The following is a 15081-nucleotide window of genomic DNA, read 5'->3' as shown; positions in this document are numbered from 1 at the left end:
CCTAGGAATACATCTAACCAAAGAGGCAAAGGATCTGTCCTCAGAAAACTAGAAAATACTCATGAAAGAAATTGAAGAAGACACAAAGAAATGGAAAAACGTTCCATGCTCATGGATTGGAAGAACAAACATTGTGAAGATGTCAATGCTATCTAGAGCAATCTACACATTCAATGCAATCCCCATCAAAATACCATCCACTTTTTTCAAAGAAATGGAACAAATCATCCTAAAATTTGTATGGAACCAGAAGAGACCCCGAATAGCCAGAGGAATATTGAAAAAGAAAAGCAAAGCTGGCGGCATCACAATTCCGGACTTCCAGCTCTATTACAAAGCTGTCATCATCAAGACAGTATGGTACTGGCACAAAAACAGACACATAGATCAATGGAACAGAACAGAGAGCCCAGAAATGGACCCTCAACTCTATGGTCAACTCATCTTTGACAAAGCAGGAAAGAATGTCCAATGGAGAAAAGACAGTCTCTTCAACAAATGGTGTTGGGAAAATTGGACAGCCACATGCAGAAGGATGAAACTGGACCATTTCCTTACACCACACACAAAAATAGACTCCAAATGGTTGAAAGACCTAAACGTGAGACAGGAGTCCATCCAAATCCTAAAGGAGAACACAGGTAGCAACCTCTTCGACCTTGGCCGCAGCAACTTCTTCCTAGAAACATCGCCAAAGGCAAGGGAAGCAAGGGCAAAAATGAACTATTTGGGATTTCATCAAGATAAAAAGCTTTTGCACAGCAAAAGAAACAGTCCACAAAACCAAAAGACAACCAACAGAATGGGAGAAAATATTTGCAAATGACATACCAGATAAAGGGCTAGTATCCAAAATCTATAAAGAACTTATCAAACTCAACACCCAAAGAACAAATAATCCAATCAAGAAATGGGCAGAAAACATGAACAGACATTTTTCCAAAGAAGACATCCAAATAGCCAACAGACACATGAAAAAGTGCTCAACATCGCTCGGCATCAGGGAAATCCAAATCAAAACCTCAATGAGATACCACCTCACACCAGTCCGAATGGCTAAAATTAACAAGTCAGGAAAAGACAGATGTTGGCGGGGATGCGGAGAAAGGGGAACGCTCCTACACTGTTAGTGGGAATGCAAGCTGGTGCAACCCCTCTGGAAAACAGTATGGAGGTTCCTCAAACTGTTGAAAATAGAGCTACCATACAATCCAGCAATTGCACTACTGGGTATTTACCCCAAAGATACAAATGTAGGGATCCGAAGGGGTATGTGCACCCCAATGTTTATAGCAGCAATGTCCACAATAGCCAAACTGTGGAAAGAGCCAAGATGTCCATCAACAGATGAATGGATAAAGGAGATGTGGTATATATACACAATGGAATATTATGCAGCCATCAAAAGGAATGAGATCTTGCCATTTGCAACGACGTGGATGGAACTGGAGGGTATAATGCTGAGTGAAATAAGTCAATCAGAGAAAGACATGTATCATATGACCTCACTGATAGGAGGAATTCTTAATCTCAGGAAACAAACTGAGGGTTGCTGGAGTGGTGGGGGGGTGGGAGGGATGGGGTGGCTGGGTGATAGACATTGGGGAGGGTATGTGCTATGGTGAGTGCTGTGAATTGTGCAAGACTGTTGAATCACAGATCTGTACTTCTGAAACAAATAATGCAACATATGTTAAGAAAAAAGAAAAAGAAGAAGATAGCAGGAGGGGTAGAATGAAGGGGAGTAAGTCGGAGGGGGAGACGAACCATGAGAGACAATGGACTCTGAAAAACAAACTGAGGGTTCTAGAGGGGAGGAGGGTGGGGCGATGGGTTAGCCTGGTGATGGGTATTGAAGAAGGCACATTCTGCGTGGAGCACTGGGTGTTATGCAGAAACAATGAATCATGGAACACTACATCAAAAACTAATGATGTAATCTATGGTGATTAACATAACAAGAAAAAAATAAAAAATAAAATAAAATCTTCAGTAAGTCTTTTGTTGCTCTTACTGTAATTGTATCCCCCTCAGACTTCTTTGAAAATGTTTCTCCAGTTCTTTAGTCAGTTCTTATCAATGAGGACACGTGCTCTGGACCTGTTTGGTACTCTTCCATCAAAATGCTAATTGTCACTCAGGTGTGTGCACTCTTCCAGCTCAGGCCTAGTCAGGCTTCTGGGAACTCCAGGGCATCAGCAAATCTGCTCTAAGTGAACCACACTTGTGCATAAAACCATGTCCCTGCCATGAAGCAGCTGCTTTCGAACCTCTGCAAGTGGTCCTGCTCTACCCAGCGCAAAGTCCCTAAGCAACTCAGCCTGCTGGGAAAGCCCTATTTGTCTGTGACTAAGGACCGCAAGAGAGGGAAGATACACCACAGGCCCCACACAGAAAGAGGTCTTTGGGGTGCCTGGGTGGCTCAGTCGGTTAAGTATCTGCCTTCGGCTCAGGTCATGATCTCAGGGTCCTGGGCTCAAGCCCCACATTGGGCTCTTTGCTCTGCGGGGAGCCCGCTTCTCCCTCTCCTCCCCGCTTGTACTCTCTATCTCTCCTTCTCTCTCAAATAAATAAATAAAATCTTTAAAAAAAAAAAAAAGAAAGAAAGAAGTCTTCACTGAAGGCCTTGAAGAGAGACAGACTTTTCTTCCAGGGATTCCATCATGGCACCCCGAAATCCTGAGATGCTCTTCTACTCCTTCCCCTGAGATTCCAGAAGGGCAGTTGGCAGTCTCACGGGTCCTTCCCATGGCCCACCTACATGATTCCTGAGGGCCTTCCTGGTGCTGGGGATTGGTGAAGGCAACACAGGCCCTGGTATTATGCTCTGAGGTCACTGTTACTTGAGCAAAGGAAGGAAAATGAGAGGGAGCCAGGAGTCTGCACACAATAGCCATCTTCTCAGAATGTCTCCCTGGCCCCCAAGATCACCTGGTCATGCAATGTCAACAGAGCACTGCAAGTGCTACCTCAGAGCTCCCTCTGACACCTCAGCTATACAGAGCGAGCCCACCAATAAAACCAATCCTGATAATCAACATCCTTGAAGAACCAAAATCCTAATAATCAATTACTTTGGTATGTGTTAGTGTATTCTTACCTGTGTAAAAGATAAGAAGAAGATGAATGACATACCTGTATGATTTTGGGCAGTACATCAACTCCATTTTTAGTGTTTTGGGTTGTAGTTAGATACTTTTTTTCCAAAAAGAAAGTTACGATCCATTTAATAAAAACAACGCGAGCTGCCATGTATGGAATTTTTGTACTGTAAATGTTTTCATTGTCTCGAGCTGTAGTAATGTACACCGGCTTTGGTCTCAAATGGGGGATGTCTGGAAGAAAACAGAATACATGATTCGGTTAGTGAGTGTAATCCCCACAAATGGTTCAGTTTCTAACTAAGCAGATATATATTTGGTGGTATGAATAGCAACTAAAATTAAAGAACCAGAAATTATTAAAGATGACATCTTTTGGTAGACTCGTTTCTGATTCTGCCTTGCAACCTGACCAAGATGGGACAGTGGCTACTGTTATTGTTTGCTTGTTACAGCTAGGGCATATGGCTATGGAAGTACTAAGCTAATAACTCTTTAACAAATTTAAGAAATGATATGAGATTATAATAGTAAAAATATTTTCACATACATTATAACTAATTTAATCTTATTTTATGATTGAAACAAATCTAAAAGCATATATAGACATTTTTCATCATTTTAGGCATTTTAGTATTTTTTAAATCATTTTAGATATTTTAACATCCAATACTATACTAATCAAATCCATGGGACTTTAGTTTTATATCCTTTTCCTTTTAGATGAATCCAAAGAATAGAATCAGTATAAACTACTTTATGTCTGAAAGAATTCATCTTTGAGGTATCGTACACCACTATTTCCAAAGAATTAATAAGAAGTCCCCTTCTCATTCTTTAAATTTCATAATCCATACAAAAAATTACATGGTATTGGATTCGAGCTACTACTTGCTGTATGTCCAACTCTCTTACTAACTTTTATGCACCTGGAGGTACCTGCATGAGGCAGACAAGTTCTCAACAAATAAATTTAAGTTCAGCATATTAAAGTATACTATGTTTTCCACAGTGTATATAGACTATTTATAAAATCAGAAACAAGTTCTGAAAACAATACCCACATATATATAGCTAACAAACATTTATCGCAGTACCTCTAAAGGTTAGTACTTCTACATCTTTCAAAACGCATCAAGCTTCTGCTGTTTTCCCTTGATCCAAGTGTGCACACGTGTGTGTATATGTAAACAAACACCCAAAGGCAACTGAGTTAGTAGTCCACATTCCCCAGATGGATTAATGTCTGTTGTAACCTTTTCCCCTCCAAAATTGTTCCTGATTATTCATTTTAACTAATTTTGCCTGCTTCAAAATAATAGGGAGAAGAAAATTTGCCTCCCCTCCCCAGCACCAATCTAAGGGATACTTCTGTCCTGTGAGCCTTCATTTTTCAAAGAAGAAAAACTTTACCAGCGAAATTAGAAATTCCCTTATGGTTTCCTTCCTTTCTGGTTTCCCAGCTGCCCAAACATTGGCTCCTCCATAACAAGCTGTAAGTAGCACCTGCTGGATGGAAGATCCAGGATAAAAGAAAGGGCCTACTGTGCGCAGCTGTGTGGCCTGGGCTGGCCTGCCTCGCCACTCGGCAAGGTCTGGGGTCACCATACCCCACCATCCATAAGAGAAGACTTAAGGAAATGCAAACTTGAACATCCTGGTGTGATATAATGAACACTGCCTTCAATAAACAGTTTCAATAAAATAAAGCCATTAAAAGATTTTAAATATAATTACACCAAAAAGAATCATGACACATGTTGAATTATTTCTAAGTACAGGAGCCCCAGTCCCCTTTGTTGCTATGAGCTGAGGTACAAATACGTAGTTTGTACAAATAGGTAAAATCATTTATCAGGAAACTTTAAACCTCTTACAATAAAGTTACCATTAAATATAAGAATAAAATGACTATTTTACTTAAAAATAAACAAAGGTCACTTTGAAAAAGAATGGACAGCGTCCCTGTGGACATCCTCTAGACATGGCCCAATCAGTACTTACCAAGTACAGGTTTGTAGATGTTTGTTAACTTAGTAAATGATGGAAATAAATGAGGAAGATAATACTTTCGAAACAATGTAAAAAGAAATTTAAAACCAGTATCTTGATTCTCCTTATTCTTCCACTCCAAGCTTGCAGCCTTTGGATAATATGTGGGAAAGAACATATGTACATTTACATTTCAACTTAATGTCTACTAAACTAAAGTGCTTTTATTATATTAAAAGTCCAATCCTAAATTTAAAAAATCATGACAAATCGTGACAAATAATGTTGACAATCATGTAATGAAATTCTATCTTAAAACTCAAACGATGACAAGAATGAATACTTCAAAAGTTAACTATGTTAAAGATATTTTTACTTAGTATTAAAAAAAATCACCCAATGATAGATATTAGATGTTTTTAAACTTGCTCTACTCATCATGCCTGTATTTTTTTCCACCTGTTCTCAATAATGACTTAACATTCTTTCTGCCCTTAAAACATTTAGTCAAACGTAACCTGGTACTTTTTCTTTAAAACTCAAAAAGGGCCATTGCCCAATAGGACAGAGTAGTCAGAAAGGGAGACAAGGACTGAATCTTGAGGGACAGCAGAGAGAAACAGTCCCCTAAAGAAAACTGGCCAAGAAGAAAAGGAGGAGGAAAGAAGGAAGAAAACATTAGGGGAGGAGAGAATATCATGAAGAAGGGGCAGTCATTGTCAGATCACCTGAAAGATTAAGTAAGGCAAACACTAAAGTGTCCTTCCTCTGGACTTGACCTCTAAACCTCCTTCAGGGTCTTAGCCTCTGTCTTAGCAGTGACAGGGCAGAGGCAGGTAGTAGTGAGTGTCAGGAGAGAAAGTGGACTGAGCAGAGATTATAAAGTCAACAAACTTGGTTGTGGAGGACAGAGAGATTGGACAGAGTTCCCTGGAAGAATTCAGAGACAGGAGAAGTGTTGGCTTAGAGAAAAGAATTCAGTAGCTTTTTTTTGAACCATTATCAGAAATGTAGACTAGAGGAAAGGGATCACCTACTGAAATCACGAACTAATGATACTAACTCTGTATTCAGTTGATAAACAGAGAAAGGAACATGTGACATCAAGTAGGTCTGTGGTGGTGGCACAAAGAGATAACGCCATATGCTTTCACCTGAATCTTCCTGCCTGCTCTGCCTATTCCTGATCTGCCAGTTCAGCCTCCGGGCCTGCCTCCTCCTCCATCCTGCCTTGCTAGCATAGGATCAGGGGTCAGGAAGAAGCGAAGAGGCAAAAATAGATTAATATACTATGAGGTAATAGAAAATACATATGGGTCTCTGCCCCCACTTCCTGGCACAGAGCCCCTAAAACCCTTGTAATTTCCTAAGTGATAAGAGCACAGGGAGCATCTTTTGTTCTAATAACACAACTCTGGGGCAGGGGAGCTCCCAGATGGCTCCTGAGTGAGGGCTACTGACCAGAACGACCATGCCATGATTAGAACTTAGAATTTTCAGCACCCCCACCCCAACCTCTCCATTCCTCCAGAGAGGGGAGAGGGGCTGGAAGGAGAGCATGTCTATGTGAGGAAGACTTCATAAAAATCCCAGTAGCAGAGGTTTCAGGGAACTTCCAGGTGAGTGAACATATCCATGTACTGGGAGGGTGACAAACCCCAACTCCACAGGAACAGACATTCCTGGGCTTGGGACCCTCCCAGACTATACCCTTTGTGTCTCTGCATCTGGCTTTTCATCTGTATCTTTTATCATATCCTTTAATAAACTGGTAAATGAAAACAAATGTTTCCCAGAGTTCTGTAAGCCACTCTAGCAAAGCAGCTGAACCTGAGGAGGAGCTGTGGGAACCTCTGATTTGTAGTTAAGTTGTAGAGAAGCTGTGGGTAACCTGGGGCCCTCCTACTTGTGACTGGCACCTGAATGTGATGGAACAGTCTCATGGGACTGAGCCCTTAACCTGTGGGATCTGATGCCATCTCAAGGCAGATAGCATCAAAGCTGAGTTAAACTACAGGACACCCAGCTGGTGTTGCAGAGTTGCCTGGTGAGGGAAAAACCCACACATCCGGTAACCACAAGTGTTAGAAGTGAAGTGTTCTGTGTGAATGTAGTAATAATAAGACAGTAGATGGAGAACTGAATTTTTTCCTTTACATACACACTCACACAAAATAGTATGTATGCCAGGTCTTTGCTGATATGAACTGGCACATATTCTATTTCTAGTGAAGTATCACGAAGAATCACCTCAAAGAAAAAGCAAAAATACAAAATATGAGCCGGAAGAAAAGAAGCAATGTTTTCTCTTTCCCATCGAGAGTAAGACCATTACTGAATTATCCATGATTTCGCTCTTACCTGAATAACCATATATTTCAACAGTATTTGAAGAAAAAAGCATGTTTGGTCCTCAGCGATCTTTTCCCCTGATACGGCTGGTAGGAGTGGAGTGATTTCTTCTGGATATATCTTTGCTGCAGAGTGGAAAAAAAGGAGAGCTCTTTCATCAAAGTTACCCTCTATTGAAATACATCTGCCTATCCACTGGAACCTGCTCATACTACACTCCAGGCCACTGTGCATGAAGGGCTTGGAAATATGGTACAAATGCTCATGAAGCCACCCTTCCCTCTAAACCATTCTTCTCTCTTTCAAATTCTGCCTTGGCCAGCCTAAGATCAAGTACCTGTCATTGGGCAATAAAGTGATATGCATTAATAAATCAATGGCCCTAACTGGCAAGTTTCTTGAAAACTCACTGGATACAAATGGCTGCCATTAATACTCCCAGGAGGACACTATTGTCCTCCCATGAATGCTGCACGAAAATACACAGCTGGGTGAGCAGATGAATGTCCACTCATGAAACAATCATGTGAGGAAAATAAACAGTAGTTTTGGATGGCAGATTTAAATCTCATTAACAGCCACAAAAACACTCCAGACACACCATGTGTCTCTACTTCCTGCTACTGCCAACATCTGTCCCCTCCCTTCCATTCCTGTTTCCACCACTTCAGTAAATTTCTCCTGTCATCATTTCATATAAAATAGGCTCCGATTCTTTCAATTCTAATGTCTGTAAGACTTTACTGTGAATATGAGCAGGGAATAATTCTTCCTCCGACCCCATCTATGAAATAAAGATTTCTATTCAGGATAATGACAAACCAAGGAATTCCTCAATGTAACTTGAAGAGTCATTTCAACCTGTAAGGTCTGCTAATGTTCCTCACCATCAGCCACACTAGGGCTAGGATTGATGAGTGTCTCCAGCGTACAGGGCCCTCTGGATGACATGATCGCTGGGAAACCAGGCACGAGGCAAGCAAAAATCAGAACCTGCTCTTCTGCACAGTTTGTCTGAAGTGCTTGAAGCCACAGAAGAAATAGCCTGATTCCTTCACATCTTATCTAAAAACAAAATTAAAGGTGACAAAATTAAACACATGTTTATGCAGAGATGCACTGCAATGCAGAATCAGTTCTGAGAAAGAAAAACTAGAAGTTAAAGGTACTGTTAAATTCCTGCACCAAGTTCTTAGTGACAAGGAAGCAGGCATGCTACAAGAAGCACAGGGTTAAGAGCTTGGGGTCTGGAGCCACAGTGCCTGGGTTCGAATGCAGGCTCTGCCGCTTGCTGGCTTAGCTGTGGCCAGTGGAGAACCACTGAACTTCTCTATGCATTAGTCTCCCCCTCTGTATAATAGGGATGATAACAGAATTTACCACAAAGTACTGGTACAGGGTTAAGTGAGTTACAACAGTGCCCGTATAATCAACAGTCAGTCATCCACAAAAACAATGCAAAGATAATCTTCCTCCAAATTTACACTGTGCTTTGAATAGGGTTTTTGTCATGCCACTACAATATGCACATGTATAATGTAATGTTCCCAAAAAATCTTAGAGCTAAATAAGACCTTGAGGACCTGGCTCAATGGGACAGGGCAGCTCTCCAGGTTCCCTGCCTCATGTCCCTACTCTGCTTTCTCCAACAGCTTTCCTGCGCTCTGAATGACCAGCATGACTTGGTGGAGTACATCGATACAGGCAGATATGCCCTTTTGTCCTCCTCTACATTTACTTTTAGCTCCATCCCATTCCTAGAATTTAGGTAAGTACTTCTGTTTCTATATTTCTAAATGGCTGAAAAGATAACACCAATGTAAGAAATTAAATAAGGAAATAAATGAAAAACATGTCAGATGAAGCTGAAAGATGCAGTGAGCTCCAAATATAGGCAACTTAGGGACTGCCTGATCTTCTCTCAACTACACCAAGGTGGTGCAGATTCCTTAAGAGCAAGTGTTTAAGCCAAACATGAGGCTCTGCAGGAAAGCTGAAGGGAGAAGGGAGAGGGGATGGGAAAGGGGAAGGCAAAGGGGAGGGAAAGGGGAAGGGAAAGGGGAACAGAAGGCAAAGGGGAAGGGAAGGCAAGGGAAGGGAAGGCAAAGGGGAAGGGAAGGGAAGGCAAAGGGGAAGGGAAGGGGAGGGGAGGGAAGGGAAGGCAAGGCAAGGCAAAGGGGAAGGGAAGGGAAGGGAAGGCAAAGGGGAAGGGAAGGGGAGGGGAGGGGAGGGAAGGGAAGGCAAGGCAAGGCAAAGGGGAAGGGAAGGGAAGGGAAGGGAAGGCAAGGGAGGGCAAGATAAGGGAAGGGAAGGGAAAGGAAGGGAAGGCAAGGGAAGGCAAAGGGGAAGGGAAGGGAAGGGAAGGGAAGGCAAGGGAGGGCAAGATAAGGGAAGGGAAGGGAAAGGAAGGGAAGGCAAGGGAAGGCAAGGGAAGGCAACGGAAGGCAAGAGAGGGAGAAAAGCTAGCTGGGCTGACTCCCCATAGAAGTCAAATACACCGAGACAGACACCCTGTCTGGAGACAGTTCTAGGCCATCAAGAGTGGATTCCAGGACACACTCTCAGACATGCCTGGGGACACAACACTGCTGTGCACAAACCTTCATGACCACTCACACCCGTCCTCCTCTCCCTAAGCAGGCAAAATAAGTGGTGATACTGCTAAATACAAGAGACCAAAAATGACATGGCTCTATGTATATCCAACCAAATTATATTAAATTTAACAGGAGGAAAGTTTCTACAAAATTCTATCATGTCTCCAAGTTTTTATGTTAACTGTATTTAAGTTAACAAAATATAAATAAGGCCAATAATAAACATGAGGTCACAACCTGATAAATTTTAACTATAAGACTATTAATTAAAATAGGAGGGATAAGTAAGAAGTAGTGGTAAGGGGAGAGGAAAAGATGGCAGAGGAGTAGGGGACCCTATTCTAACTGGTCCCCAGGATTGAGCTGAAGATCTACCAGACCACTCTAAACACCCACGAAATCAGCCTGAGATGTAAGAAGATCTGGATCTCTACAATCAGAATATTGCGGGTGGTTGGTTTCGAGGTACAAAGTGGGGAGCCATGATTCCTCGGACAGAAATCAGAGGATAAACAGCAGCGGAAGGGAACCTGGCTGTTGGGATCCTACACTGCCGGTGAGCGATAGTCTCCCATGCTAGGGACCGAGCACAGACTCGCAGACCCGTAGCGGTGGGGAAAGGACCTTAGATGGAAACCAGAGCAGCAGGGCAGCATGTGCGAACTGGGGGGCGGCTGGTGGTTTCAAAACCACAAAGGGCAGAGACGTGCCCCGACCTGGAGGCAGGACTGGGAGCACTGCGGAGGGGTGCACAACCCAGGACACTGCAGTTTATAGCAGCACAGACAGAAACGGAGATAGTGTGGCCTGAGAGCTCATGAAGAACAGACTGTGATCTCTCTGCTCTGAGGCAGAGGGTTGGAAATGGTCTCTTCTGCTCTGACTCTCAGAAGAGACACAGAAAGCCACCAGGGAAAGCCACCAGAGAACAAAAGCCCCAAAAAACTGGTTCCCACTGAGCCCATTCCCCGCCACAGGGGGGCAGGGCAACTCTGCCCAAACAAGGTTGCGTAAGTAACAGCGTGGCAGGCCCCTCCCCCAGAAGACAGGCTGGGAGAACAAGAGGCCAGCAATCCTCAGGTCCCTAGAAAACAGGTGCATCTTGCTTGGGTTGTGGTCAATAATTTATACTATATATATTCCCTCAACCACCCCTCAACAGAATGACTAGGAGGAGGAACCCCCAAAATAGGAAAGACTCAGAGATTATGACTTATGCCTCAGATTTACAAATGGATGCAGATATAACCAAGATGTCGGAGATGGAATTCAGGCTACCAATTGCGAAGACAATAGCTAGAATGCAGAAATCAATTAATGGCAACATAGAGCCTCTAAGGGCAGAAATGAAAGCTGAATTGGCAGAACTTAAAAATGCTATCCATGAGATCCAATCCAATCTAGATAATCTAACAGCTAGGGTAAGTGAGGCAGAAGAATGAATTAGTGACCTGGAAGACCATTTAATAGATAAAAAGGGAAAAGAGGAGGCCAGGGAAAAACAACTGAACATGAAAATAGAATCAGAGAAATAAGTGACACCATGAAGCATTCCAATGTCAGAATTATTGGAATCCCAGAGAGGGGGTGGAGAGAGAGAGAGGACTAGAAGATATATTTGAGCAAATCGTAGCTGAGAACTTCCCTAATCTGGGGAATGAAACAAACATTCGTGTCCTAGAGGCAGAGAGGACCCCTCCCAAGATCAAGGAAAACAGGCCAACACCCCGGCATGAGATAGTAAAACTCACAAATCCTAGAACCAAGGAAACCATCTTAAGGGCAGTTAGGGGGAAGAGCTTCCTTACATACAGAGGGAGGAACATCAGAATAACGTCAGACCTATCCACAGAGACCTGGCAAACCAGAAAGGCCTGGCAAGACATATTCAGGGTACTAAACGAGAAGAACATGCAGCCAAGAATAGTTTATCTGGCAAGGCTGTCATTTAGAATGGATGGAGAGAAGCAGAACTTACAAGACCGGCAGAAACTGAAAGAATATGTGACCAGTAAGCCGGCCCTGCAAGAAATATTAAGGGGGGGTTCTATAAAAGGAGAAAGACCCCAAGAGTGATATACAACAGAAATTTACAGGGACAATCTATAAAAACAAGGTCTTCACAGACAACATGATGACAAGAAATTCATATCTTTCAATAATCACTCTCAACGTGAATGGCCTAAATGCTCCCATAAAATGGTACAGGGTTGCAGATTGGATCAAAAGACAGGACTCATCCATATGCTGTCTACAAGAGACTCATTTTGAACCTAAAGATACATCGACTGAAAGTGAAGGGATGGAGATCCATCTTCCATTCCAGCGGACCTCAAAAGAAAGATGGGTAGCAATTCTTATATCAGACAAATTAGATTTTAAACTAAAGACTGTAGTTAGAGAACAGAAGGACACTATATCATTCTTAAAGGGTCTATCCAACAAGAAGATCTAACGATTGTAAATATCTACGGTCCCAACATGGGAGCAGCCATCTACATAAACCAACTGTTAACCAAAATAAAGAGTCATATTAATAACAATACATTAATTGTAGGAGACCTCAATACTTCACTCTCAGGAACAGACAGATCATCTAAGCAGAAAATCAACAAAGAAACAAGAGCTTTGAATGATACACTGGACCAGATGGACCTCATAGATATATACAGAACATTCCACCCTAAAACAACAGAAAACTCATTCTTCTCGAGCGCACATGGAACTTTCTCCAGAACAGACCACATACTGGGTCACAAATCAGGTCTCAACCGATACCAAAAGACTGAGATTATTCCCTGCATATTCCCAGACAATAATGCTTTAAAACTGGAACTCAATCACAAGAAAAAATTTGGAAGAAATTCAAACACTTAGAAGCTAAAGACCACTCTGCTCAAGAATGTTTGAGTCAACCAGGAAATCAAAAAAGAACTTAAACAATTCACGGAAACCAATAAGAACGAAAATACATCGGTCCAAAACCTATGGGATACTGCAAAGGCGGTCCTAAGGGGGAAATATATAGCCATCCAAACCTCACTCAAAAAAACAGAAAAATCCCGAATTCACCAACTAACTCTACACCTTAAAGAACTAGAGAAAAAGCAACAAACGATGCCTAAGCCATGCATTAGAAGAAAAATAATTAAGATTAGAGCAGAGATCAACGAATTAGAAACCAGAAACACAGTAGATCAGATCAACGAAACTAGAAGCTGGTTTTTTGAAAGAATTAATAAGATCGATAAACCACAGGCCAGACTTATCCAAGAGAAAAGAGAAAGGACCCAAATTAATAAAATTATGAATGAAAGGGGATAGATCACGACTAACACCAAGGAAATGGAAACAATTATTAGAAATTATTATCAACAACTATATGCCAATAAACTGAGCAATCTGGATGAAATGGAGGCCTTCCTGGAAACCTATAAGCTGCCAAGACTGAAACAGGAAGAAATTGACAACCTGAATAGGCCAATAACCAGTAACGAGATGGAAGCAGCGATCAAAAACCTCCCAAAAAACAAGAGTCCAGGGCCTGATAGATTCCCCGGGGAATTCTACCAAACAACCAAAGAAGAAATAATACCTATTCTCCTGAAGCTATTTCAAAAAACAGAAACAGAAGGAAAGCTTTCAGACTCGTTCTATAAGGCCAGCATTACCTTAATCCCCAAACCAGGCAAAGACCCCATCAAAAAGGAGAATTTCAGACCGATATCCCTGATGAATATGGATTCCAAAATCCTCAACAAAATCCTAGCTAATAGGATCCAACAATACATTAAAAGGATCATCCACCACGACCAAGTGGGATTTATCCCCGGGATGCAAGGGTGGTTCAACATTCACAAATCAATCAATGTGATAGAACACATTAACAAGAGGAGAGAGAAGAACCATATGGTCCTCTCAGTTGATGCAGAAAAAGCATCTGACAAAATATAGCATACTTTCCTGATTAAAGCTCTTCAGAGTATAGGGATAGAGGGAACATTCCTCAAGTCCATAAAATCCATCTATGAAAAACCCACAGCGAGTATCATATTCAATGGGGAAAAGCTGAGAGCCTTTCCCTTAAGATCAGGAACACATCAAGGATGCCCACTCTCACCACTATTGTTCAACATAGTACTATAAGTCCTAGCAACAGCAATCAGACAACAAAAAGAAATAAAAGGTATTCAAATTGGCAAAGAAGACGTCAAACTCTCTCTTTTCGCAGATGACATGATACTTTATGTGGAAAACCCGAAAGACTCCACCTCCAAATTACTAGAACTCATACAGCAATTCAGTAATGTGGCAGGATACAAAAGCAATGCACAGAAATCAGTTGCTTTCTTATACACTAACAATGCAACTGTAGAAAGAGAAATCAGAGAAACGATTCCATTTACAATAGCACCAAAAACCGTAAGATACCTCGGAATAAACCTAACCAAAGAGGTAAAGGATTTATACTCTAGGAACTACAGAACACTCATGAAAGAAATTGAAGAAGACACAAAAAGATGGAAAAACATTCCATGCTCATGGATTGGAAGAATAAACACTGTTAAAATGTCTGTGCTACCCAGAGCAATCTAGACCTTCAATGCCATTCTGATCAAAATTCCAATGACATTTTTCAAAGTGCTGGAACAAACAATCCTAAAATTTGTATGGAATCAGAAAAGACCCTGAATCACCAAGAATGTTGAAAAAGAAAAAAAACAAAGCTGGGGGCATCACGTTGCCCAATTTCAAGTTATATTACAAAGCAGTGATCACCAAGATAGCATGGTACTGGCACAAAAACAGACATATAGACCAATGGAACAGAATAGAGAGCCCAGATATGGACCCTCAACTCTATGGTCAAATAATCTTTGACAAAGCAGGAAAAAATATGCAATGGAAAAAAAGACAGTCTCTTCAATTAATGGTGCTTGGAAAATTGCACAGCTATATACAGAAGAATGAAACTCGACCATTCTCTAACACCATACACAAAGATAAACTCAAAATGGATGAAAGACCTCAATGTGAGA

The 15081-nt window shown here is 41.7% G+C and overlaps 1 protein-coding gene across 7 annotated transcripts in view; it reads right to left on the bottom strand.

The window, feature by feature from the left end:
* The window catches only part of RALGAPA2 (Ral GTPase activating protein catalytic subunit alpha 2), a 341673-nt gene that overhangs the window by 246770 nt on the left and 79822 nt on the right, over positions 1–15081 (bottom strand). For 6 of the 7 annotated variants that reach the window (XM_027624203.2, XM_027624204.2, XM_027624200.2 and 3 more), the window contains exons 6-9: positions 8333–8510; positions 7455–7570; positions 5106–5244; positions 3136–3335 (exon numbers count right to left, since the gene is read on the bottom strand). In XM_027624203.2, coding sequence (XP_027480004.1) covers positions 3136–3335; positions 5106–5244; positions 7455–7570; positions 8333–8510 — 633 coding nt within the window. Of the gene's footprint in view, positions 1–3135; positions 3336–5105; positions 5245–7454; positions 7571–8332; positions 8511–15081 lie in introns of those variants that run through there. The other variant, XM_027624207.2, reaches the window with a different exon arrangement.

Source organism: Zalophus californianus, chromosome 8 (genome assembly GCF_009762305.2).
Source record: "Zalophus californianus isolate mZalCal1 chromosome 8, mZalCal1.pri.v2, whole genome shotgun sequence".
NCBI lineage: Eukaryota > Metazoa > Chordata > Mammalia > Carnivora > Otariidae > Zalophus > Zalophus californianus.
This window is presented reverse-complemented; position numbering and strand designations above follow the sequence as displayed.